Below are 19,529 nucleotides of genomic sequence, written 5' to 3'. Positions count from 1 at the left end.
CACGCTCCTTCACTCTTACCTCTTCCTTTGTCTTTTTGGAGATCACTCGGAGCCAGTCTCCGATCATGCTGAGGACAGCAGCAAAGTAGGCCAGTCCTACCAGGATCCAAAACCAGACGACAGGCTTGTAGAAGTCCAGGTATTCAATATCTGATCCACCTGTGTGGGAAAACAAAGAACGAAATCACTTCATATTCTTATGAAAGTAAACAATGTGGATAACTTGTTAAAAGTATCCGCTGAATTGTGGCTACGCAACAGAAATCTTGTCGATCGATCCACATAATTTTCTTCATACAGATTCTTTCCTGTCCTTATCTATTTTTCAAGAAATCGTCACTATTTTTAAGTTTTTATTTTAACTCCCAGTTAGTTAACATCCAAGTGTTATATTCAGTCACTAGGTTCTTAATGAAACCTTTCATTACATCTCCAGGTCCTCATGAGTTTCCTTTGTTCTGTTTTGTTTTGTTTTAAGATTTATTTATCTATTTGACAGACAGAGATCACGAGTAGGCAGAGAGGCAGGCAGAGAGAGAGGGGGAAGCAGGCTCCCTGCTGAGCAGAGAGTCCGATGCGGGGCTCATCCCAGGACTCTGAGATCATGACCCGAACTGAAGGCAGAGGCTTTAGCCCACTGAGCCACCCAGGTGCCCCTAAATAAACCTTTCTCAGATGCTTTCTTTCTTTCTTTCTTTTTTTTTTTTTTTTTTTAAAGATTTTTATTTATTTATTTGACAGAGATCACAAGCAGGCAGAGAGGCAGGCAGAGAGAGGAGGAAGCAGGCTCCCTGCTGAGCAGAGAGCCCGATGCTGGGTTGGATCCCAGGATCCTGGGATCATGACCTGAGCTGAAGACAGTGGTTTTAACCCACTGAGCAACCTAGGCGCCCCTGTTCTGTTTTTTTTTTTAAACTATAATCTGCCTCAACTAGCCTTGTACTTAAGTATTCCAAGTGTACTCATTTCTCTACTATAACAAGTAAAAGACAGAGATGACACTTTTTTGGGTATGCATTTAACTTCTCATATTTACATTACTGCCAATCAATTCATGCTACCAAATCAATACATGCAAACCAATCAATTAAAAGTCACCCTGGACAGAAAGTGGTTCTTATTCTAAAGTCACCAATACAAGGGATTGATAACAAATGTCTGAGGCAATGCCTTGGTGGGCTAACCGGAACAAACAGTAATTTGCAGGTAATACCGCCATTCATTAGTTTCTGAATTTTCAGAGGAATTCCTATGTATGTCACATACTTAAATCCTTGGCTCTCAAGAAAAAAATTAGCCAAGGAGCTCTTCTGCTTTATTCTAACCTTTGTTACTTCTCCATCCATCTGATACAGAAACTACACCTGGGAGAATCTGAATACATTTCAGCGCATCCCTACCTCAGCACATATTAACGGGGTAACTTAGTAACTCCCCAGCACTGCAACAGTTACTTCTCTTCAGAAGAGAGAGAACAAGTCTCTCTCTTGAGAAATTCATAATTTACCCTGAAAAAGCCTCACACAGACAGTTGTTCATCATGGGGTAGATCAAGTGACGGCAAGAAAGAATTTTAAAAAGTGCTTACGAGAGGACAAGGAAAAAATGATTTTTTTTTTTTTTTTAACTTCTGGAAGGGGAAAGATGAGAAGAGAGAAAGGGAGTCTTCAGTAATAAAGATCAAAACAGAAAAATCCAGTGTAAAAATATATGACATATTCAAAGGACTTTTGGCAGCTAATGTTACATATGGATGGGGACCAGGGAGTAGATGGGTAGAAGAGAGGAATCTAGAAAAAACGAGTTGTATCAGGTTGTAAAAACTTGCTCCTGATGAGATGGGCCATAGTTAGAGTTTACAGGTGGTAAGTCTTCTGTTCATGTTTGACCATATACGTGGGAAGACCCAGCAGCAGAGAAGGAAGGTTGATAAGGAAGTCCCATGAGAAACTTTCGTTCTGAACTATCCAAGAGTTTACTGTGCCTGATCTAGGGCTCGAATGGAAAAGAAAAGGCAGTAGAGGCAGCATTATCAAGGAAGGGCTCTAGGATGACCAGAGTCCCTCTGCCCCTCCTCCCAACAGAAGAGAGGATACTAGCAACTTGAACAGGAAACACAGCGGGAAGGAACAGTGCCTAAAAAAGGGGAGGGAAGGGGGCCTGGCCGGCTCAGTCAGAAAAACACTGACTCCTGATCTCGGGGTTGTAGGGTCGAATCCCACTTTAGGTATAGAGATCAATAAAATAAGTAAACTTAAAAAAAAGCAATTGAAACTGCTCCATGATAGGTTTAAAGTGCTTGAGGACCAGCAGGTGGAGGTAGGCAGCAGGATCCTTAAATAAAGATCTAATGCCTAACGGGGCAGAGTGAGCGAGGAGGACTGTAGTGAGAACAACGCAGAGATGGGGTGCTGAGAGGGGTCAGGGATGCACTCAGTTCACAAAGATCCAATCCACACATTCAGAAGAACATTATACATTAATAGCAACTATACATTAAAATCAGACACAAAATACTGAATGTAACATGACTATAAATTAGACTTTCAGCTGCCCGCAATGACATTTTCAAATATCAAAGGGTCAGGGTAAAAAGAGAACATTTTTCTATCAGGCAAGTAATGTGAACAGACCAAGGTTCAGCTTGCTTTTGGGACAAAAAATAATTTTAGAAACACAGTTTCCAAAGTAGGTAATGTTACTTTCAAAATATTGTAGAAAAAAGTATCATTTCTGGGAAGGATTGTGGAGGCCAGATGCATCTCGTGATGGTTAAGACTTGGCCCAGGGGGGTAAGCAGCTCTACAAATTCACAGAAGTGACTCAAGAAGTGTGTGTGGAAACCTGTTATATGATAGGCTCGCTAGCGAATTCCATTTTTCAAATGTTTCCATCTCAGTGAAACCCAAATGACATTTCCCCCCAAGTACTTTCTCTTTCAAAACCAGAAAATCTTCATCCAAATAGCTGTGACTCACTTAACACTTAAGTTCACCAACATGTTGATTTTAAAAGTTAGTTCATCCTCAAGATGACTTTTTAGGTCTTCTTTCTTGTAAACAGGATGTCACGGTTTGAAAAGAGTAAATTAGCTTAATCACCCCAAGGTTTATATTTGGGTAAAATGCTCATCCCACAAGTTTCAGTGGATTCTTAGCCTGAGCGTTCGGGCCTGGAATGTTTCCCATTGTGCACTGCCACTCTTAGGATAAAATACCGGCCATAGAAGAATTTGGGAAAAACTAGTGTACACAGGAGTGCTGTCCAACGACTCACAAGTCCTATTTGCTTTCTGATAGCCAAGATTTATGAGTTGACTTCTGCATTATTTCATCCACTTGATCTAAGAATCCACATTTAAATATCTGTAATATTATAAAAACTCACTTTAAAAGGAGCTGTTAGTCTTATTTTCAAATCAGGAAATGTCAACAAAAATTTTTCTGGCTATCATAAGCACCAATTTTAGTCTAGCAAAATTCAGGAAATCTGAACATGCGGGGGTCTCTCGCTGATTAAGAACATAGGGGAATTTCTCTGTCCTGGATTCACGGCCTGTGCCCCCAACCCCCATCTCCATTTGGCTACTCCATCATTTTCCCTTCCTTGCACAGACTCCTGAGATGGTCGCCTGCAGGACACTACTACCCACACTCCCCTCCGGGGCTCCTTACCCACTTGGTAGGTTCGGTCACTTCACGGCTGTTTGCTGCTACCGAAAATACACACACAAGTCCTCTCCATCTCCAGACCTTTCTAGCTCATCCTTATAGGAGAGCAGACAGATGGTAATAAAAATACTAAAGAGGGGTGGAGGTATAAATTTTTCAGGAATCTTACAAACTGTTCAAACAGTCGTTAAAATAAATCTCTTCTTATGCTCATGGTACGCGATGGTGTCATTTTTCTCTGGCTTTCTCCTTAGTGCTTAAGTAAACAGATTAGCCAGAATCTAATCTGATCTAGCAGATTAAACTTCTAAAAATGTAGCTCAAGAAAGGTTTATTATTATTATTATTATATTACTTATGGCATTATTGCAAGGAACCCATTTTGGCAATAGTGGGTTTCCTAAACATTTGCTTGGAGCAATCCCTCTATCTAGCATTAAGAAAACCATCTCCTACCTGGCCCCCAAAGAATCACTGGTTAGGGGGCAGAACAGCCCAGGAGGCTACAGCAGGCACTTGCAGGTTTTTTAGATAAAGGCCCGGCTCGTCCTATAAGCTCAGTCTATGCTGATTTCCAAAATATTCAAAACCTGATTGAGAGATAAAACTGACTTACCTCCCAAATGAAATCATTCCACCCTAAAGCCCTGGGGGTCAAGGGTTGAGAGGAGTTGTATCCCAGTCCTCACGTTTCCAGTGGTTTGGGTCCTGGCTATTAGTAAGACCACTCACTATAGATTGAAGCCACATCCCCAGCTGCCTTTGTCAGTAATCAAGCTGGTAGCCCATTGCTATCCCTCTCATAGTCTGTTCAGAACTCGGGAGTAGAAGACCATTTTTGTGTTGGCTCCTAGAAATCCCAGCAGGAAGTGGCTCCACTTACGACAGAGAAGCCATCATCCCGTAGGGAGAAGAACATGTGTCAGGCCACACAGGAAAGGAGGCGGCAGAACTAGAATTCAGACCCAGGGCTCCCTGGCTCAAAACCACAGGCTTTTTCTCATTGACCAGGTTGTGCGTGTCACCTGTGATCTCCGCAGCTGTCCTTGTCATTTACCCACCAGCCCTTTCTGTCCATACTGCAGGTAGACACTTCAGGGCTAGAGACTCTAAGACAAACAAGGGGTGCCTCTTTCCTTCCTTCCCCCAATGGCCTTACCTAGAAACAAGATGGGTCCGAAGGTAAGTACTACTGAACATGGGACAGGTGGGGCTAGGTAGCGAGAGAGAGAGAGAGAAAGGGCCAAGGGATCAGGCTCACAAAACTCAAAATGGGGAAGACGAAACCAGAGATAAGGGAGCAAACCAGACCATCCTGTCCTAGGTGTCGGAGGTGAGGTCTTGTTGTAACAGCTACTTGTGATCAAGAATTACCAGACCCGAAAAAAGAAATGCACCATTGAAGGTGTTATCACTAGTGTTACTCAATGGTGCTATCACTGGAGATGTTAAACAGATTTCAGTTCTCCGGCTAGCTTTCTATAAAAGCCCAACCCTAACAAGCCCTCAGTGGCAACCCTGTTGGGACCCCCTCAGTCCTGAGAGCTTTTTATCCTGTATCCTTGCTTAATAAGCTTCTATCGCTTTACTCACTCTGTTGTCCGTGAGAGTCATTCTTTGACTTCATGAGACCAGAATCTCACTCTCCTGCATCATTTGGGTGCCAAAACCCGGGATCACTCCCATCGAAGCATGAGTAAAAGCGGACGCTTTCTTTTCTTTCCTGGGAGAAGTCTCTCCCACAGATGACCTCTTTTAAAAAACAACAAAACCGGGCACCTCTTGGCCAGTCAAAGGCAAATAGCAGGCCGCTGGTCTTACAGTCTCAGGTGACAGGCTTCTAGAGAAAGGTTTGAAAAATCCCCTTTTCTCATAAGAAGGGAATGTTTGCCTAAACCCACCCAGCTCTGCTTGCTGTTCATTGGCTTTTATTAAATGGCTTTCTCGACCTCAGGGACTTGGCCGCAGGTCCTTCTAATCTCTGCTGATCAGTGTGCCCTTATAGTCAGGGATTCATTTTAGGAAGAGTGTTGCTTAGGTGGATGTAAGAGTTTTTCCATTTAAAAGTGTCTTGTGAGAACTTGGTTCAGGATGGACAGGAAGAGTGCTCAAGGGATAAGGTGAGGCACGGTAATTGAAATTGGCTTATAATCAGCCAGACTCATAAGGCACCATGAGCTAGGAATGCAAGTGAATTTACATGACCAAACATTGAGGACTCATGCAGAGAGCTCCAAAGACTGAGGTCATGATGAGGATCCCCTACTTCGTTTAAGGTTCATCTGGGGACCTGGGAGCGCAGGTGAGGACGGGCGATCCAGGGCTCTGAGCCTGCCCTTTGGTTACCATGAGTGATCTCTTGGGGGCTTGGAGACGAGTAAAAGGATAGAGACCTGGCCCTGGAAGGGGTCACACCCCAGGGGAAGCCTCATCCCTAAACAGCACATGCCTCCCCACTGAAAGACTGTAGCTGTTTCACTCACAATCTTAGCCTTCTAAAAAGAATATCAAAGTTTAAACTGTTAACCTTGCCAAACCCTTATGATTAGGCCAGGTTTTTCTTGGGGTGGGAGGAATTCAGAGGAGAAGAGGAGGATCTGGTGATGGACCATGAATGGGTAAGAGTGGCTACTCGGGCTGGCCCGAGCCCTCCTCAACCAAGATGGTAGGCTACTCTTTCACCTTGGGTAGGAAACTCTGGGACACCTCGCTTTGGTTCACAGGTGAGAGCTACAATGTAGGGATGCCTTCACCGTCACCTCTCCGTAACAGGTACGGGGTAACTGGCTCCAACTGGGATCGTGAGATGGGAAACCAACCAGCCTCCAGGGCAACTTCTCTGGATTGGGTACTGCACAACTGGTAATCTCCCCTTGTCAAGCTTTTCTAATGTTTTCCATGGGTTAAACACTGAGTGTTCTTCAAGGCAAGGTAAAATAAGGTGTGGTCTCCTCTTCAGTTCCCAAGGACTCTCCCTTGGGGTGCCTTTTAACCCCCTGGAGACAATTTGGATTGCAAATTTAGGAAAGGATGAGCCAATGTAATGCTCAGTGAATGGGCTCAGGAGGATCTAACCGGTCTCTTCTTTGGGGAAACAGGGCGAATAGCAGAGGTACCCTTAGCCGACCTAAGGGCGGCTCGCAGAACATGTTTGGAGGTAACCAGACCAGTATCCTCCTTCTCACCTATTGGACAATTCACTAAATATTCCTCCTCCTAGTAACTCTGGTTTGCTGGAGGAAACACAGCCCCCCCCCCCCCCCACCCAGCAAAGGGGACCCTGACTCTCATGGCCTCTCACTGTCCCCCCTAACAGATGTGGCGGCCTCTCCCCCACTCATTTCCCAGGTTAATGGCTATGAGTGAAGCCAGCTGTGGTTAACAGTCTACCTCAGGACGGGGACTTTAAGGAATATTCCCAAGCAGCTGACGAAACTCCCTTTGTTTCGGGGAGATTCCCTGTCTTCTCTGGCCTGACACGGACTGCCTAATCCCACTTGGTGGGAAAACATGGCGTCTGCTCATCTGTCCGAGTGGATGAGCTTCAGAACTGGGAACTCTTTTTCTCTGCCTTCTGGCTGCCCTTTGCCTCTCCAGTCTCCCCCTCCCTCTCCCCCTTTTTCCTTAGCACCTTGGGTGTGGTCTGCGCACCTGCTCCTTTCAGATTTCCCCACCATGGTCTCGGTAAAATTGACAATGGGGAAAAAACAGACTTTAAAAAACGGGCCCAGGTGTGGAGCACCTGGGTGGCTCAGTGGGTTAAAGCCTCTGCCTTCAGCTCAGGTCATGATCTCAGAGTCCTGGGATTGAGCCCTGCATCCGGCTCTCTGCTCCACAGGGGGCCTGCTTCCTCCTCTCTCTCTGCCTGTCTCTGCCTACTTGTGATCTCTGTCAAATAAATAAAATCTTTAAAAAATAAAGAAAAAAAAAATGGGCCCGGGGGGAACACAACTTGGTATTAACTAATTTGTTTGTTGCTTTAATTTAAATAGATATGTCTTTAAGATTATCAGCATTAAATATGAAACATTTATTCCACCAAAATCTGTTGAAGACCAAATAAGTTCATGCTGTCTTTGCCGCAATTTGTCAGCAAAACGATGACTTAAAATGATGCATAATTGTCTGCTCTCCCAAGTTTTCATGGGTAATTGTTAAGTTCATTTTTAATCTGAAACTTTAAAGTTTGGTCTGGACGACAAATGGCATTAAAATCATTGGAGATCTAGGTTTTTTCTAAATAGGATAAAGTGCTCAATCATTGATCACCAGACGTAGGTTTGTGCTTTGACTACTTATTGCAAAAAAAAAAAAGAAAAAACTAAGGATATTTAAGTCTGTTGGTAAACGGGCTTTGTGCTTACCTGAATCACAAATTTGCTGTCTAAAGTTTGGTGCAACAGTTCACAACTGGTTACTACTTAGTTTTCACTGGAGACTAAGATGTCTAAGAATGCAAAATTCTGCTAAATGTAATTAAAACTGATAGACATAAGGAAAACAACTCTGCATGTAGAAAAGTAGGAGATATGTAAGAAAGATAGAAGGAATGGGAATACATTTTTTTGAGGGTAAAAGAAGGTAATTTTGTCCTAAATGAGATGGGTTGTTTGAAGAGAAATGGCTTGGGACAAAATCTGAATGCAAAGGAAAGTTATAGGTTTGTGAAGGGTAATTTTTGGAGAGGAATTTTAAATGTGGTCAGGACAGACTGAGATTGAAATAAATGGATTTTAAAGTACATGTGTGTAAGATTAAAAGTCTGCTTTCTCTCAGTTCAAAAGACAGAGTCTTCTTGAATTAATTGATCTGCTATTTAAAAAAAAATAAACAGCTGTTTTCTCTCTGCCTGTCCAGAAAAAACAGTTGTTTTGCCTTTATCAGGTTTTTGAGGATTCCTAAACCTATTTAGGCATGTGCTTTAAAACTTTCTAAGGTTTTAACTTTTCCAAGATTTAAATTGTAAAGGAAGTCTCTTTAATTCATTAGGCCCTTTATTTGTTATGAAAAGTTACTCTGGAAGAATTGTTAAACAAATGATAGGCTTTAGGTTGTATTGTTCCAGTAAATGCTATAACTATTCTAGAGATGATAAGCAATTCTTAAAGTTTTAATCGGTTTTAATTTTTAACCATATCCATTTTGAATTTTTGTTATTTATAATTGTTCTTACTCTCTTGCAAGAAGAGGTCCATCTTCAAGAAGATTCATATAAAGGATTTTAAAGGACAAATATAGGTATTTGGTATCTTTAAAAGAAAAATAGGTAAGAATTTCTAGAACTAAGGCTGCATTCAAACTAAACAAGAATTAGTAATGTGGGACTAAATGAACTAAAAATTGATTATAGTTTTGTCACTCTTATTTGACTGCTGGTTCTCTAATGTTTGCTCTTCCATATGAAGGAAACTGTCTCTCAAGGTATCTATGACTTACAAAAGTGGGATAAAGTATTCAAGTGTAAACAAAAGCATTAAAGCATTTAACATTTATCTCTACCTAAATCCTCTGAAATTCAGAAGGTCTCAATAAACTTTCTTCCATGGCAAACATAATTATTTGCATAAGTTCAATAAGAATCTGTTCTCCTTGTAACAGGGCACCATTGGAAACATGGGTTATTTTGCCAAGGCTTTGACTGGAAGGTCATGTTTGAGAAAGATATGCATAGACTCAGATAGGACCAGACAGCTCAAAGGAGCTAAGATTGACTTTATGAAACCTGGAGCCATAAAGACCCTTGGAACTGTGGGCCTGATACCTTGCTTACAGAGTTCCCAGCAGCCTCACCAGGTGAGTAAAGAATGTCACTTCCTGGCAGGTGCAGGAACCTCACGATTCTTTGGGGACCTCCAGAAGAGGAATCTGCCCACATCTACAGGTGTGTCTGATGGCAAGTACTTGGCTTGGCTTCTAGCCTGGAGAGGCTACTCAAAGTTCAACCTAGAGAATCTTTAAAAAAGTTCAAGCAAAGCAGATTCAAAAAGATGATAACTCTGTATGATCCTTCATTATTCTTGCTGAGCTTATGTAAATCATTAGGCCAAGTTTATCAAAACTGGACTTGTTTTACAAACATATTAGTCCTGATTTGGATACCTTTGATTAAAAATGATGGTTACTGTAGAGGGAGAAATCATATTTCAATAACATACCTTTGCAGATGTTAAATTTTATCTCTGATTGTCTTTGAATGCTGTTTACCTAAGCTAGACAACTTGAGGTAAACCTCAGACAAATTGCCAAAATAGCTCATATAGACAATCTCTGTGCTTTTTATTCTGGGGAGATAACAACAGGACCCCAGAGGCATATGACTATTGGAACTAAAAAAAAAAATGTAATTATTCCCCAGCATTTATGTAACTCAACTGGCCCTTTGACCAGTTCTGTGTGGCTGGAATAATGAAGTTGCTCCTTTAAAATAAGAAGGTGCCCCACTGCATGGGGTTAATTATGGACTTACAGAAATGACGACCCCACTTTCTTTATGATTTGACTGGATAATGCACTTGGGGATGCCCTTATCTCCCAAGACAAGTTTTCTTCCACTTGCCAGTGATTCCTTGTAATTAGAAGACTGCTCAGGCTAGACCTCAAAGAGAATTTCTTGACAGTTTTATTCCTTAGTCATGGTTATCCCGGAAGCCACCTCTGATGAGGTACAATTACAAACAAAGACTTTAGCCAAGCACTGAAGAGCCCTCCTGGTAAAAAGAGCCTCGAAGCTCACTATGGGATAGGACTACAACATAAAATAAGCAACACAGTATGCTTGCTTGGCCAGACTCTAAATAATACTTTCCAGGCACTAGACAAACTCAGCCAAAACTTAGGTGAAGTCGGAGAGGGGCTTCCTGAGACTGTGCCACTACTGTCTACTATTGCTACACCATTTGGGGTGTGAGGAATTTCCTCACGTGTTGTTTTCACATTACAGAGAACTCCCACAAGGTGTCCCAATTAATAGGGGATATTTGTGATCAATTAAATAAGACCAAAATATCCACTGATCGTTTTGACAAAGTTAGTAAGGGATGTATTCATAATTAGGGGCATAATAACTTGTTTTATGTTTATTGTTTTGCATGGGCTGATGCATGTCCCCTTTGCTGTCCATCATGACCCACTGGAGCCATAGCATGGGCCCCTAGAGCGACCCCTGGATAGATTCTAACTGCCACACAGGCTGCCGCCCCATTTCAGCACGAAGCAGCCAGAGTGGTCATTGTGCCATCCCTAGGGTTACTGTTCCAGGGGGAGGAATAAGTAAGGGACAGCGGGGCTAAGTAGGGAGATAAATAGGGGCCAATAGGATCAGGCTCACAAAATTCAAAATGGAGGAGATGAAAAGAAGCCAGAGATAGGAAACCAATCAGACCATTCTGCGCTAGATGTCAGAGTTCCTATAACCCCTCTGACTCCTGAGAGTCTTTTCCTGTATCCTTAATAAACTTCTATCACTTTACTCATGCTCCATTGTCTGCGAGATTCCTTCTTCGACAAGAAGAATGGTTCTTGAGAGAAGACCCTGCTCTCCTGCATCACTGTTTTATCAGGAGCCTTCTTATCTTGCTTCTGTCCTCATTGCAATAGGTTGGCCTTATTCTGCACCGAAAAACTTGAGTATGCAATGCCCTCTCCGACTTTTAATTTTCTTTCCTTGAGATGCTTCTGAACCACAGAATATTTATAAAGAAAAAAAAAAAAGAAGAAGATACATTCTAGCTTTAAAGAATCATCTCGCTGTTCTGAACTAAAATCATCAATGCCATGCCCCCATCATCCTCTGGTTTAAAATGATATTTGTTTTATAGAATATACATACAGACATAGAACTTTGTTCTAAAGAAAATGGGCATCATTTCATTATACTGCTCTTTAAGTATTTTAGTTTAGATATCAAATATTGATTTTAATTTTTTTATTTACTTTTATTAAATAAAACTATTTTGCATTAATATAAAGGGGGGCTTATTTTCTGCTTTAGCATGCTTATCTTTTTTATAGCAAAGCAATTTAACCAAATGAAGAGTTTTTTTTCAGGGCTTCAAGACCCAAGAGGCTCTTTCAATAATGTAAATTCTGCTTTCTTTCTAACAAATGGAAGGTATGGATTCAGTATTAAACTGTAGCTCACCTACTAAACCAAACTTCTCATATGATATTGTCAGAAAAACAAAAGGCAAAAAAATGGTAACTAAACCTTTCTAGTATTTGAACCTATATTTTTTGGATTTTTAATTTCAGCATTCATCATGTTGTCCATTTCCTGCTAGGTACTTGTCTAAATTAAGAAAAACAGCCATTAGAAGAGCTGGGGTTTCATGATCACAAAGAAAAATCAAAATATTTTCACTCACTCATCCTTCATAAGGATGGAAACCTCTAGTATTTAAGATGTGCATAATTGTTATACCTAGAAACTACCGTCTAAAGTCTCGATATAGAGCAATTTGGAGCCTTTCTCATTATACTTAGTACAATTTACTGCCTGTCTCACTAAGCCATAACTATCAATCATTGAATGTTTTCCTTCTTATTTTTTTTTTCTACATGTTTCCACAATGCTTCTATAAATTCATTCTGAATCTGAAAAGTTAAATAACTTCTCGGTTTGTCCCCAGGTCCTAGGACTTCTGGACCATTTGGATCAAATCCCATTTAATTAATCATGCAGACACTCTCCATTCTGTTGTGAGTTCTCTGAGAGTCCCTGGCTCGATCAGGGGGCTGCCAGGCTCTCTGCAGTAGTTTCCTGTATTACAAAATAGAATGACTACCAGGAAGAGAAGAAAAATTCCCTATTGAATTTGATTTTTTGCTCCCAGATTTGAAGCATTCTGTCCCAAAGGAAAAGGAACTAGAGCAATCATTATCACTAAGTGCTAAGCACAGTATCTAATAAGCAATATATGCTCGCTAAATATCTGAATAAACAGGAGAATGATGAATATAATACATCTCCCTGGGAGTCACATAAACCCTCCCTTTCTGATAAAAGTGATTTTTCTGAGACATTGGGTGGTGGGGTGACTGGTCCCCCATAGACCTCACTCTTCATCAGCTACTTTCCTTCTTATCTGTTGAATTTCTGGCAAATTTTTACTGTTACTGATCAGCTCAATAGCAAGTTTAAGAACTGGCCACTGACACAGTTGCAAAACCTTCAGGCAACACCAGCAACTGTTTTCTAGAGGGTCTCTGCTAGAACTGGTTTGAACCAAAACACCTGCCATGATTTTCCAACAGAAATTTATATGTTTTCATGATAAAATTCCCCTCCATTAAGCAAGCTCTGAGCACTCCACCGAATGAGTCATGTTTTCAGTTGTAGGGAAAAGCAATAGTCTGCTTACTAAAATCTTCCTTTCCGATAATGACTTTGAAAACATAATTCCAAGAAAACTTCATTCTTAATATGAGATAGATAAATATGTTCTTCCCAAGTTAAAAAGAAGAATGTGAGGACAAGTGATTATACAACTGTGAAAATTTGAAAATTTAGTAAAAGTAAAAAAGTGCCAGAAAAATTTTACCTTGGAAAATCCTAAACTGTATTTTCTGTATAGAGGAGCATAAGATACTAAGCCTAAAGCCTATTAACTCAGTAAGCTTTGGTCAGGGAGGAAGACCTTCCCCTGCCCTATGGTCCTTCTAGCTAGACTTAGAACCAAATTGACATGAGACATATTCAACGGGGGGTGGGGGGGGGGATCACATTGAATAGGTATACGGGCAGGGAATCCATAGAGATAGGAAATTCCAAAGACAATGAAGCTTTTATGAACAAGGAGAGGGGTAGGGGTATGAGGACACAAAGCGGAAGAAGGCCATTACCGGGAGGGTGAGAGGAGATACTTGGAAAAACAAAGGTTGCCCTATTCTGCAGGAAAATTTCTTAGGTAAACGGGAGTCTCTGTTAAGCTTTTTTCCTGGTATAGACTGTCATTTCCAGAGAAATGTATTCAGGCAGCTGAGGGGGAGGCAGAGAGCTTTTCCTGCTTCTATTGCATTTTGATTACTTTTAATGTGAAATAATCTTTGTGCCAAAGTGGCCCATCTTGGGGGCAGCGTGCCCTTGGCCCCTACACCTTCCATAACTACCTGTGAGATATGGAAAATTTCATTATTCAATGAAAAATACTAAATTTCACTAATCCAAATTCCAAGAAGATATATTTGGATGGCTAATTAAATTTATGCTGTGATGGAAAATGTGTTTTCATAAAATTAGCCATGAGGATTTCTCAGAACATCTAAATTTTTGGCTAAAATTTTTGTTTTTTATTAGAAGAATAGGTAATATGAGGACACTGCTTTTTGAAATATAAATTTTCATCTGGCTTTCACTCATTCAAATTATGTCTTATGAACAAACCTGGTTTATGAAAAGGGGTGTTTTTTGAGGCCTTCTTTAGGCAGCCTCTAAACAAAATGTAGCCATGTTTTCTCTCAGCTTGCCTGGCCCACTTTTATCCCAAGAGCATATATAAAGAGATACTGTCTTTGGAAAAGAATTTTAAATTGCATTATATTTGGTTATTAATTGACTTCTCTCCAAATTTGAAGAATCATCATTTAAAAAAAACAAAACAAAAACAAAAACCGTGGACCTGGAAGACTAGTCATAGAGGCAAGCCTGTATAAATAGAATTCAATCTGTCACACATTTCCACATAATTAATATTACTGCTTAGGTTTTAATGAAAAACTGATTTAGCTCTCAGTCTACAAGGAAAGCATGATTTAACAATTTATCACCAGACCCTTCATTACATGAAAAATGATATAGCAAAAGTTAAGAAACAGACCATAGGAAATTAACAGTTAATTCTCAAACGTAATTTTTGTCCTTAAAGTTACTTTAACTTCCCTGTGTAATCTGACTATAAATTACAGGTGCTGCTAAAATCAAGTAAATGACACTTTTTGCTAAATAATTGAGTTTGCCTCTCTTCGCCTTTTAGGATGGGTTACTATGTGCAAGCAGTATTCTTAGTAATAGGGATCTATTTATTCATGTATAAAGTAAGTGTGGGAGTTGCCTGTGGCCTCCTGGGTTCTTTTAGTTCTAGAACATGGAGAGCTAGTGAACGAACAAAAAAACCCATTTGGAAGGAGCACACACCAACCACTAAGGTAATCAACCAGCCACTAAAACACCTTCCTTGCATACATATGAATATAGAATTAAATTTTCCAGGTCTTTTGCTGCAGAAAAACTACTAAATGCGGAATTCCTGTTTTCAGTCACATATACAATGAAACTTGAGCCCTGTCTATCCTGTCTTTACTAGTGGTCTGTAAATGCTTTTGTTTCAATATTACCAACAGTGAAAAGGTTTTTCACACACACATTTAAATGTGTGATTGTTTATAAATTAGAAGTCTGTTATGCTTGGGGTGCATGGGTGGCTCAGACGCTCAAGTGTCTGACTCTTGGTTGCAACTTAGGTCATGATCTCAGGGTCATGAGATCGAGCCCCACATTAGGCACTTTGCAGAGTGTGGAGCCTACTTAAGATTCTCTCTCTCCTTCTCCCTCTGCCCTCTCTCCCTGCTCCTGCTCTCTCTCTCTCTCTCAAAAAAACAAAAACAACAACAACAACAACAAAAACAACCTATGATGCTCTTATATATTACATCATGAACACTACGACATAGAAAGAAGAAAAAGTAAGGAATGAGGTTTAAAAATACACAGAAGCAGGAGTTGTCCTGTTTGCCTCCCATGACAGAAAATATACCTGGCATGGACTTTCTTGCTTATACCCTAGAGATGGGCTGTTTCAGAGCTGTGGTCCAAAACATCACAAGATGCTTGTAATAATCACACCAAGATGACAATGTGTATCCTAAACATTCATACATCATTTTCCAAGATGTACTTATCCTCCTTTAATAACGTCAGTCTGAAGAGTATGTTCTTTAATTGATCTTCCAAGGAGTTCCTTACACCAATCCGACTGAACCTTCACTGCATTCAGAGCAGGGCTGGCAGGTGTGAGAAGGGCATGGGACGGTGAGGGTGCATGGCTGGGTGCACATCTCTGTTCTTGTGGTATTCACAGCCCAATAGAAAGGCGAGAAGATTCAAGTTAGAGCACTGCCTCCTGCTTTTCCTTGGCGAAGATACCAAGGTTAAGTGACAGTACTATCTGTAATGATGTGGAATCTCAAAGGGGAAGGTTCTACGAAGGGAACAACTGCAGCTTCCCAGATGGGATGCTTGCCTTTTGCTCAGTAGCTGACTTCTGCTGCTTAGCCACAAGCTACCCAGAAGGAAACACTGTGTGTACTCTATTGAATTAAGCAAGGCAATTCTTTTCCCAGCTCCTTAAAAAAAGAACTCAAGGTTTTTGTTTTTTCCAAAGAATCTTGCTAAGAGAACACATTTCCTACCAGCCTTTGCCACATCTCCTTCCAAAACTGCTCCCTGGGCACAGGGACCTGCTTGGTAGGTAAGGACTCTGCTCTACATTATCTTTCTCAGCATTTGCCACTTTAATCCTTCCTTTGCTAATTTTTAGCAAAGCATATTTCTAATGCTTTCTATTGCTTCCTCTGCAAAATAAAAATAAAATCCCAGTAATGGGCTTAGCAAGGGCGTGATAGAATAAAATCTTAGTAATAATCAAGATGTTTATTAGATGACAATGTCACAAGTATCATTTTGCAACCATGTTCCCCTATAGTGCTCTGTCAGGACTCTGGATTTGGGGTCTCCACTCATACACACAAGACGTTCTTAGTGAACTGCTCTTCTATTCGAGTGGCTATGAAGAGACCCATATGATCTAGCTAGTTTCAAAGTGCTGATCTCTTGAGGTCAAGTTTAAAAAAAGAATAGGTGGGGCGTCTGGGTGGCTCAGTGGGTTCAGCCTCCAGCCCTTGATTTTGGCTCAGCTCATGATCTGAGAGGGTCATGAGGGGTTGTGAGATCAAGCCCCTCCCGGAGCTCCCTGCTCAGCGGGGTGTCTCTCTCTGCCCCTCCCCCCAGTTTGTACGTGCATCACTCTCTCCCTCTTTCTCTAAATAAATAAAAAAAATCTTTTTTTAAAAAGGGTATTATTTTTCAATCTTCTACAAAACCATAAAGTAAAAATATTTGTTCCTTTTTTCTAAGCCACTCTATAATGGGGTCACAAATACAACATTATTTTAGGATTCCACCCACTTTTTTTTTTTTTTTTAAATAATCTTTGAGGGTTTCTTTGTTTTTGTTTTTACCAGCTCAGGACACATACTAGACTGATGGAGTCTGTCAATTTCTTCAAATACACGTGCACTGTATTGTATTACTGAAATCTGTTAGGAGTAGAACTTAAACATTCTTACCCCTCCCCACTCCCTCAAAAGAGAGCTAATTGAAAGGATGGATATGTTAATGTGTTAATTAATAGACAGTGGGAATCCTTTCTTAATGTATACTTATATCAAATCACCATGTGTACACTTTCAGTATTTTAAATTTTCTTTTTTTTTTTAAGATTTTATTTATTTATTTGGCAGACAGAGATTACAAGTAGGCAGAGAGGCAGGCAGAGAAATAAAGGGGGAAGCAGGCTCCCTGCTGAGCAGAGAGTCCTGTGTGGGACTCGATCCCGGGGTCCTGAACTGAGCCAAAGGCAGAGGCTTTAACCCACTGAGCCACCTTAAATTTTATTTTCAATTATATCTCAACAAAGCTGAAAAATAAATAAAATGTTGCATTGCTATTAAAAATTAAAATAACAAGGCAGTGTAAGGCTGTTGGCCTTACACTTCTCACCAAATGCCTATATATTACAGACCTTGTTAATGATATTTATAAAGTAGTGCAAGAGGCCAAGGTTAACATATCACAAGTCTGACTCTTGTTATCATCTCACTGTGTCTTACTTTCTCCTACATGAATGCATTTTTCCACTTCGACTTAAGCTAACCATACACCCTCAGAGATAGAAAAATGGGTGTTTTAGGGCAGAAATTTGTCTTCCTGTAAGGAACTCCAAATTCGCTTCCTTCATGAAAGCATGTGCATCCTCAAGGGCAGTCTAGGCTTTGCCAGATTAAACCATAATTAACAGATCAGTAGAAACAGATGAACTATCAGCCTTCTCTGAGATTTTATAGAACTGTGCAAAATATTTTTTCTCTGAAAACATTTAAGAACTTTGGCAAAGTTCTTAAACAAGAAAGAAGAGTGAACAGCCAGAAAGTATAAAACTCTCGTAAAGCTAAATTAGGCTGGTGAGTTTATCCTACGAAGTTTAAGGGCACATTCCTACTATATAGTTAGCAAGTTTTCTAATACTGGAAATTGGATTTTCTAAAAAAGAATGGTTTGGATTTTCAAGAGCTGGTCAAAATGATCCAAGATAGAATGCCATTGTGCTTACTTTTACCACTGTTATTATAATTTATTTAAAATTGGAATTAGAACAATATGATAATTGGATAATATAAATGGTAAAGAGGGAGTTAAAGTCATAGAAGTTAAGACCCAAGAGATACAACAATAGAGCAAACTGCAATTGTAATAACATGTAGAAAAGGAAATACCAAAAAACATGAATAAAAAGTGTGGATACTGGTAAATATAAAAAATACTGTCCTGAGAACTGAAAATTAAATGAGATAAATATCTTAGAGAAAAGAAGGGTTTAAGTAGCTTAGAAGATCTTCTGAAGTTTGCAGGTGTAAAACTGCGACATGAAAAGGCTTAAGTAAAAAGAGCAAAGATAAACTCGAATTTGTCTAACAGTAAAAGAAAAATAAATGCATAAAAAACAAAAATTAGAGGCAGATTGTCTGGTTTCTGAAATTAGGGTGCAAATATAAGATTCTGAACAACAGCAACTCAAATTTCTTTTCTAGAATGAAAATAGATGTTCCAACTGCACCCTTCTGCCTACCTCCAATGTCCCAGAATGACTTTTCTTTCGTCTCTCTGTCCCTGTTATAGATGAAATGGTCTTCCAAAATGGTATGCTCAAATCCTAATCCCCAGTACCTCGGAACATCTAAAGATGTAATTAGTTCATCTGAACTCATACTGGAGTACAGTGGCGAATTTTTGTCCAGTATGACTGGTGTCTGTGTAAGAAAAGGGAAATCTGGACACAGTGACAGAGACACAGAGAGAAGGAATGTCGCGTGATGTTGTAAGCAGAGATGGGAGTAATGGGGCAGGACAGGCAAGGACGGATGGCCTCCTCCACAAGTTGGAAGAGGCCAGGTGGGGTTCCACTTAGAGTCTCAGAGGGACCATGTTTCAGTAGTCCTCTTGATTTTGAAATTCGGTGAGGCCATGAATTTCTTTTGTTTAAAACCCCCCAGTTTTGGGGCACTTGTCTCATGACAGCAGGCTTGGGAAACTAAGACAGACACTGGGTTGTGTTGCAAACCTGAGTGAAAGATCTAACTAAAGGACATGGATTAGGAGAGCAGGGTTGTTGCCAGGAAAAACACTTACCTGCCACGTAGTCACCAAATCCAATGGTGGTTAGAGTGATGACCACAAAATAAATGGCATCCAGGGCACTCCAGCCTTCTATGTGCTTGAATATGATCGCGGGCAGGGCAACAAAGAGTACGCAGCCAAACAGTATAAAGATGATCGTTGAGATGATGCGAATCTTGGTCTGACTAACATTCCACTTCTAAGGATGAGAGCAGAGAGAGCAAGAGAGAGACACTGATTGAGATGTATTGATCATGGGCGTACCTAAGACCCTGTTCTCAGCAAATTCGCAAGTGAGGTTGTTATTTTTTTCCCTCTTATAATGAATGTTCAGTTGTCTTATAAAAATTGGGCATAACACGAAGAACTCAAAACAATCAATACCAATGACGGTGCACATAGCTTTACAA

At 40.4% G+C, this 19,529-nt stretch overlaps 1 protein-coding gene across 5 annotated transcripts in view; it reads right to left on the bottom strand.

Annotated features, from left to right (window-relative positions):
- The window catches only part of KCNK2 (potassium two pore domain channel subfamily K member 2), a 223,915-nt gene that overhangs the window by 52,927 nt on the left and 151,459 nt on the right, over nt 1–19,529 (bottom strand). For all 5 annotated transcript variants that reach the window (XM_059414015.1, XM_059414017.1, XM_059414016.1 and 2 more), the window contains exons 5-6: nt 19,132–19,318; nt 20–159 (exon numbers count right to left, since the gene is read on the bottom strand). In XM_059414015.1, the coding sequence (XP_059269998.1) occupies nt 20–159; nt 19,132–19,318 (327 nt within the window). The remainder of the gene's footprint in view (nt 1–19; nt 160–19,131; nt 19,319–19,529) is intronic.

Source organism: Mustela nigripes, chromosome 10 (genome assembly GCF_022355385.1).
Source record: "Mustela nigripes isolate SB6536 chromosome 10, MUSNIG.SB6536, whole genome shotgun sequence".
Lineage (NCBI taxonomy): Eukaryota > Metazoa > Chordata > Mammalia > Carnivora > Mustelidae > Mustela > Mustela nigripes.
The sequence above is the reverse complement of the archived record's forward strand: the minus strand, read 5'-3'. Positions and strand labels throughout refer to the sequence as shown.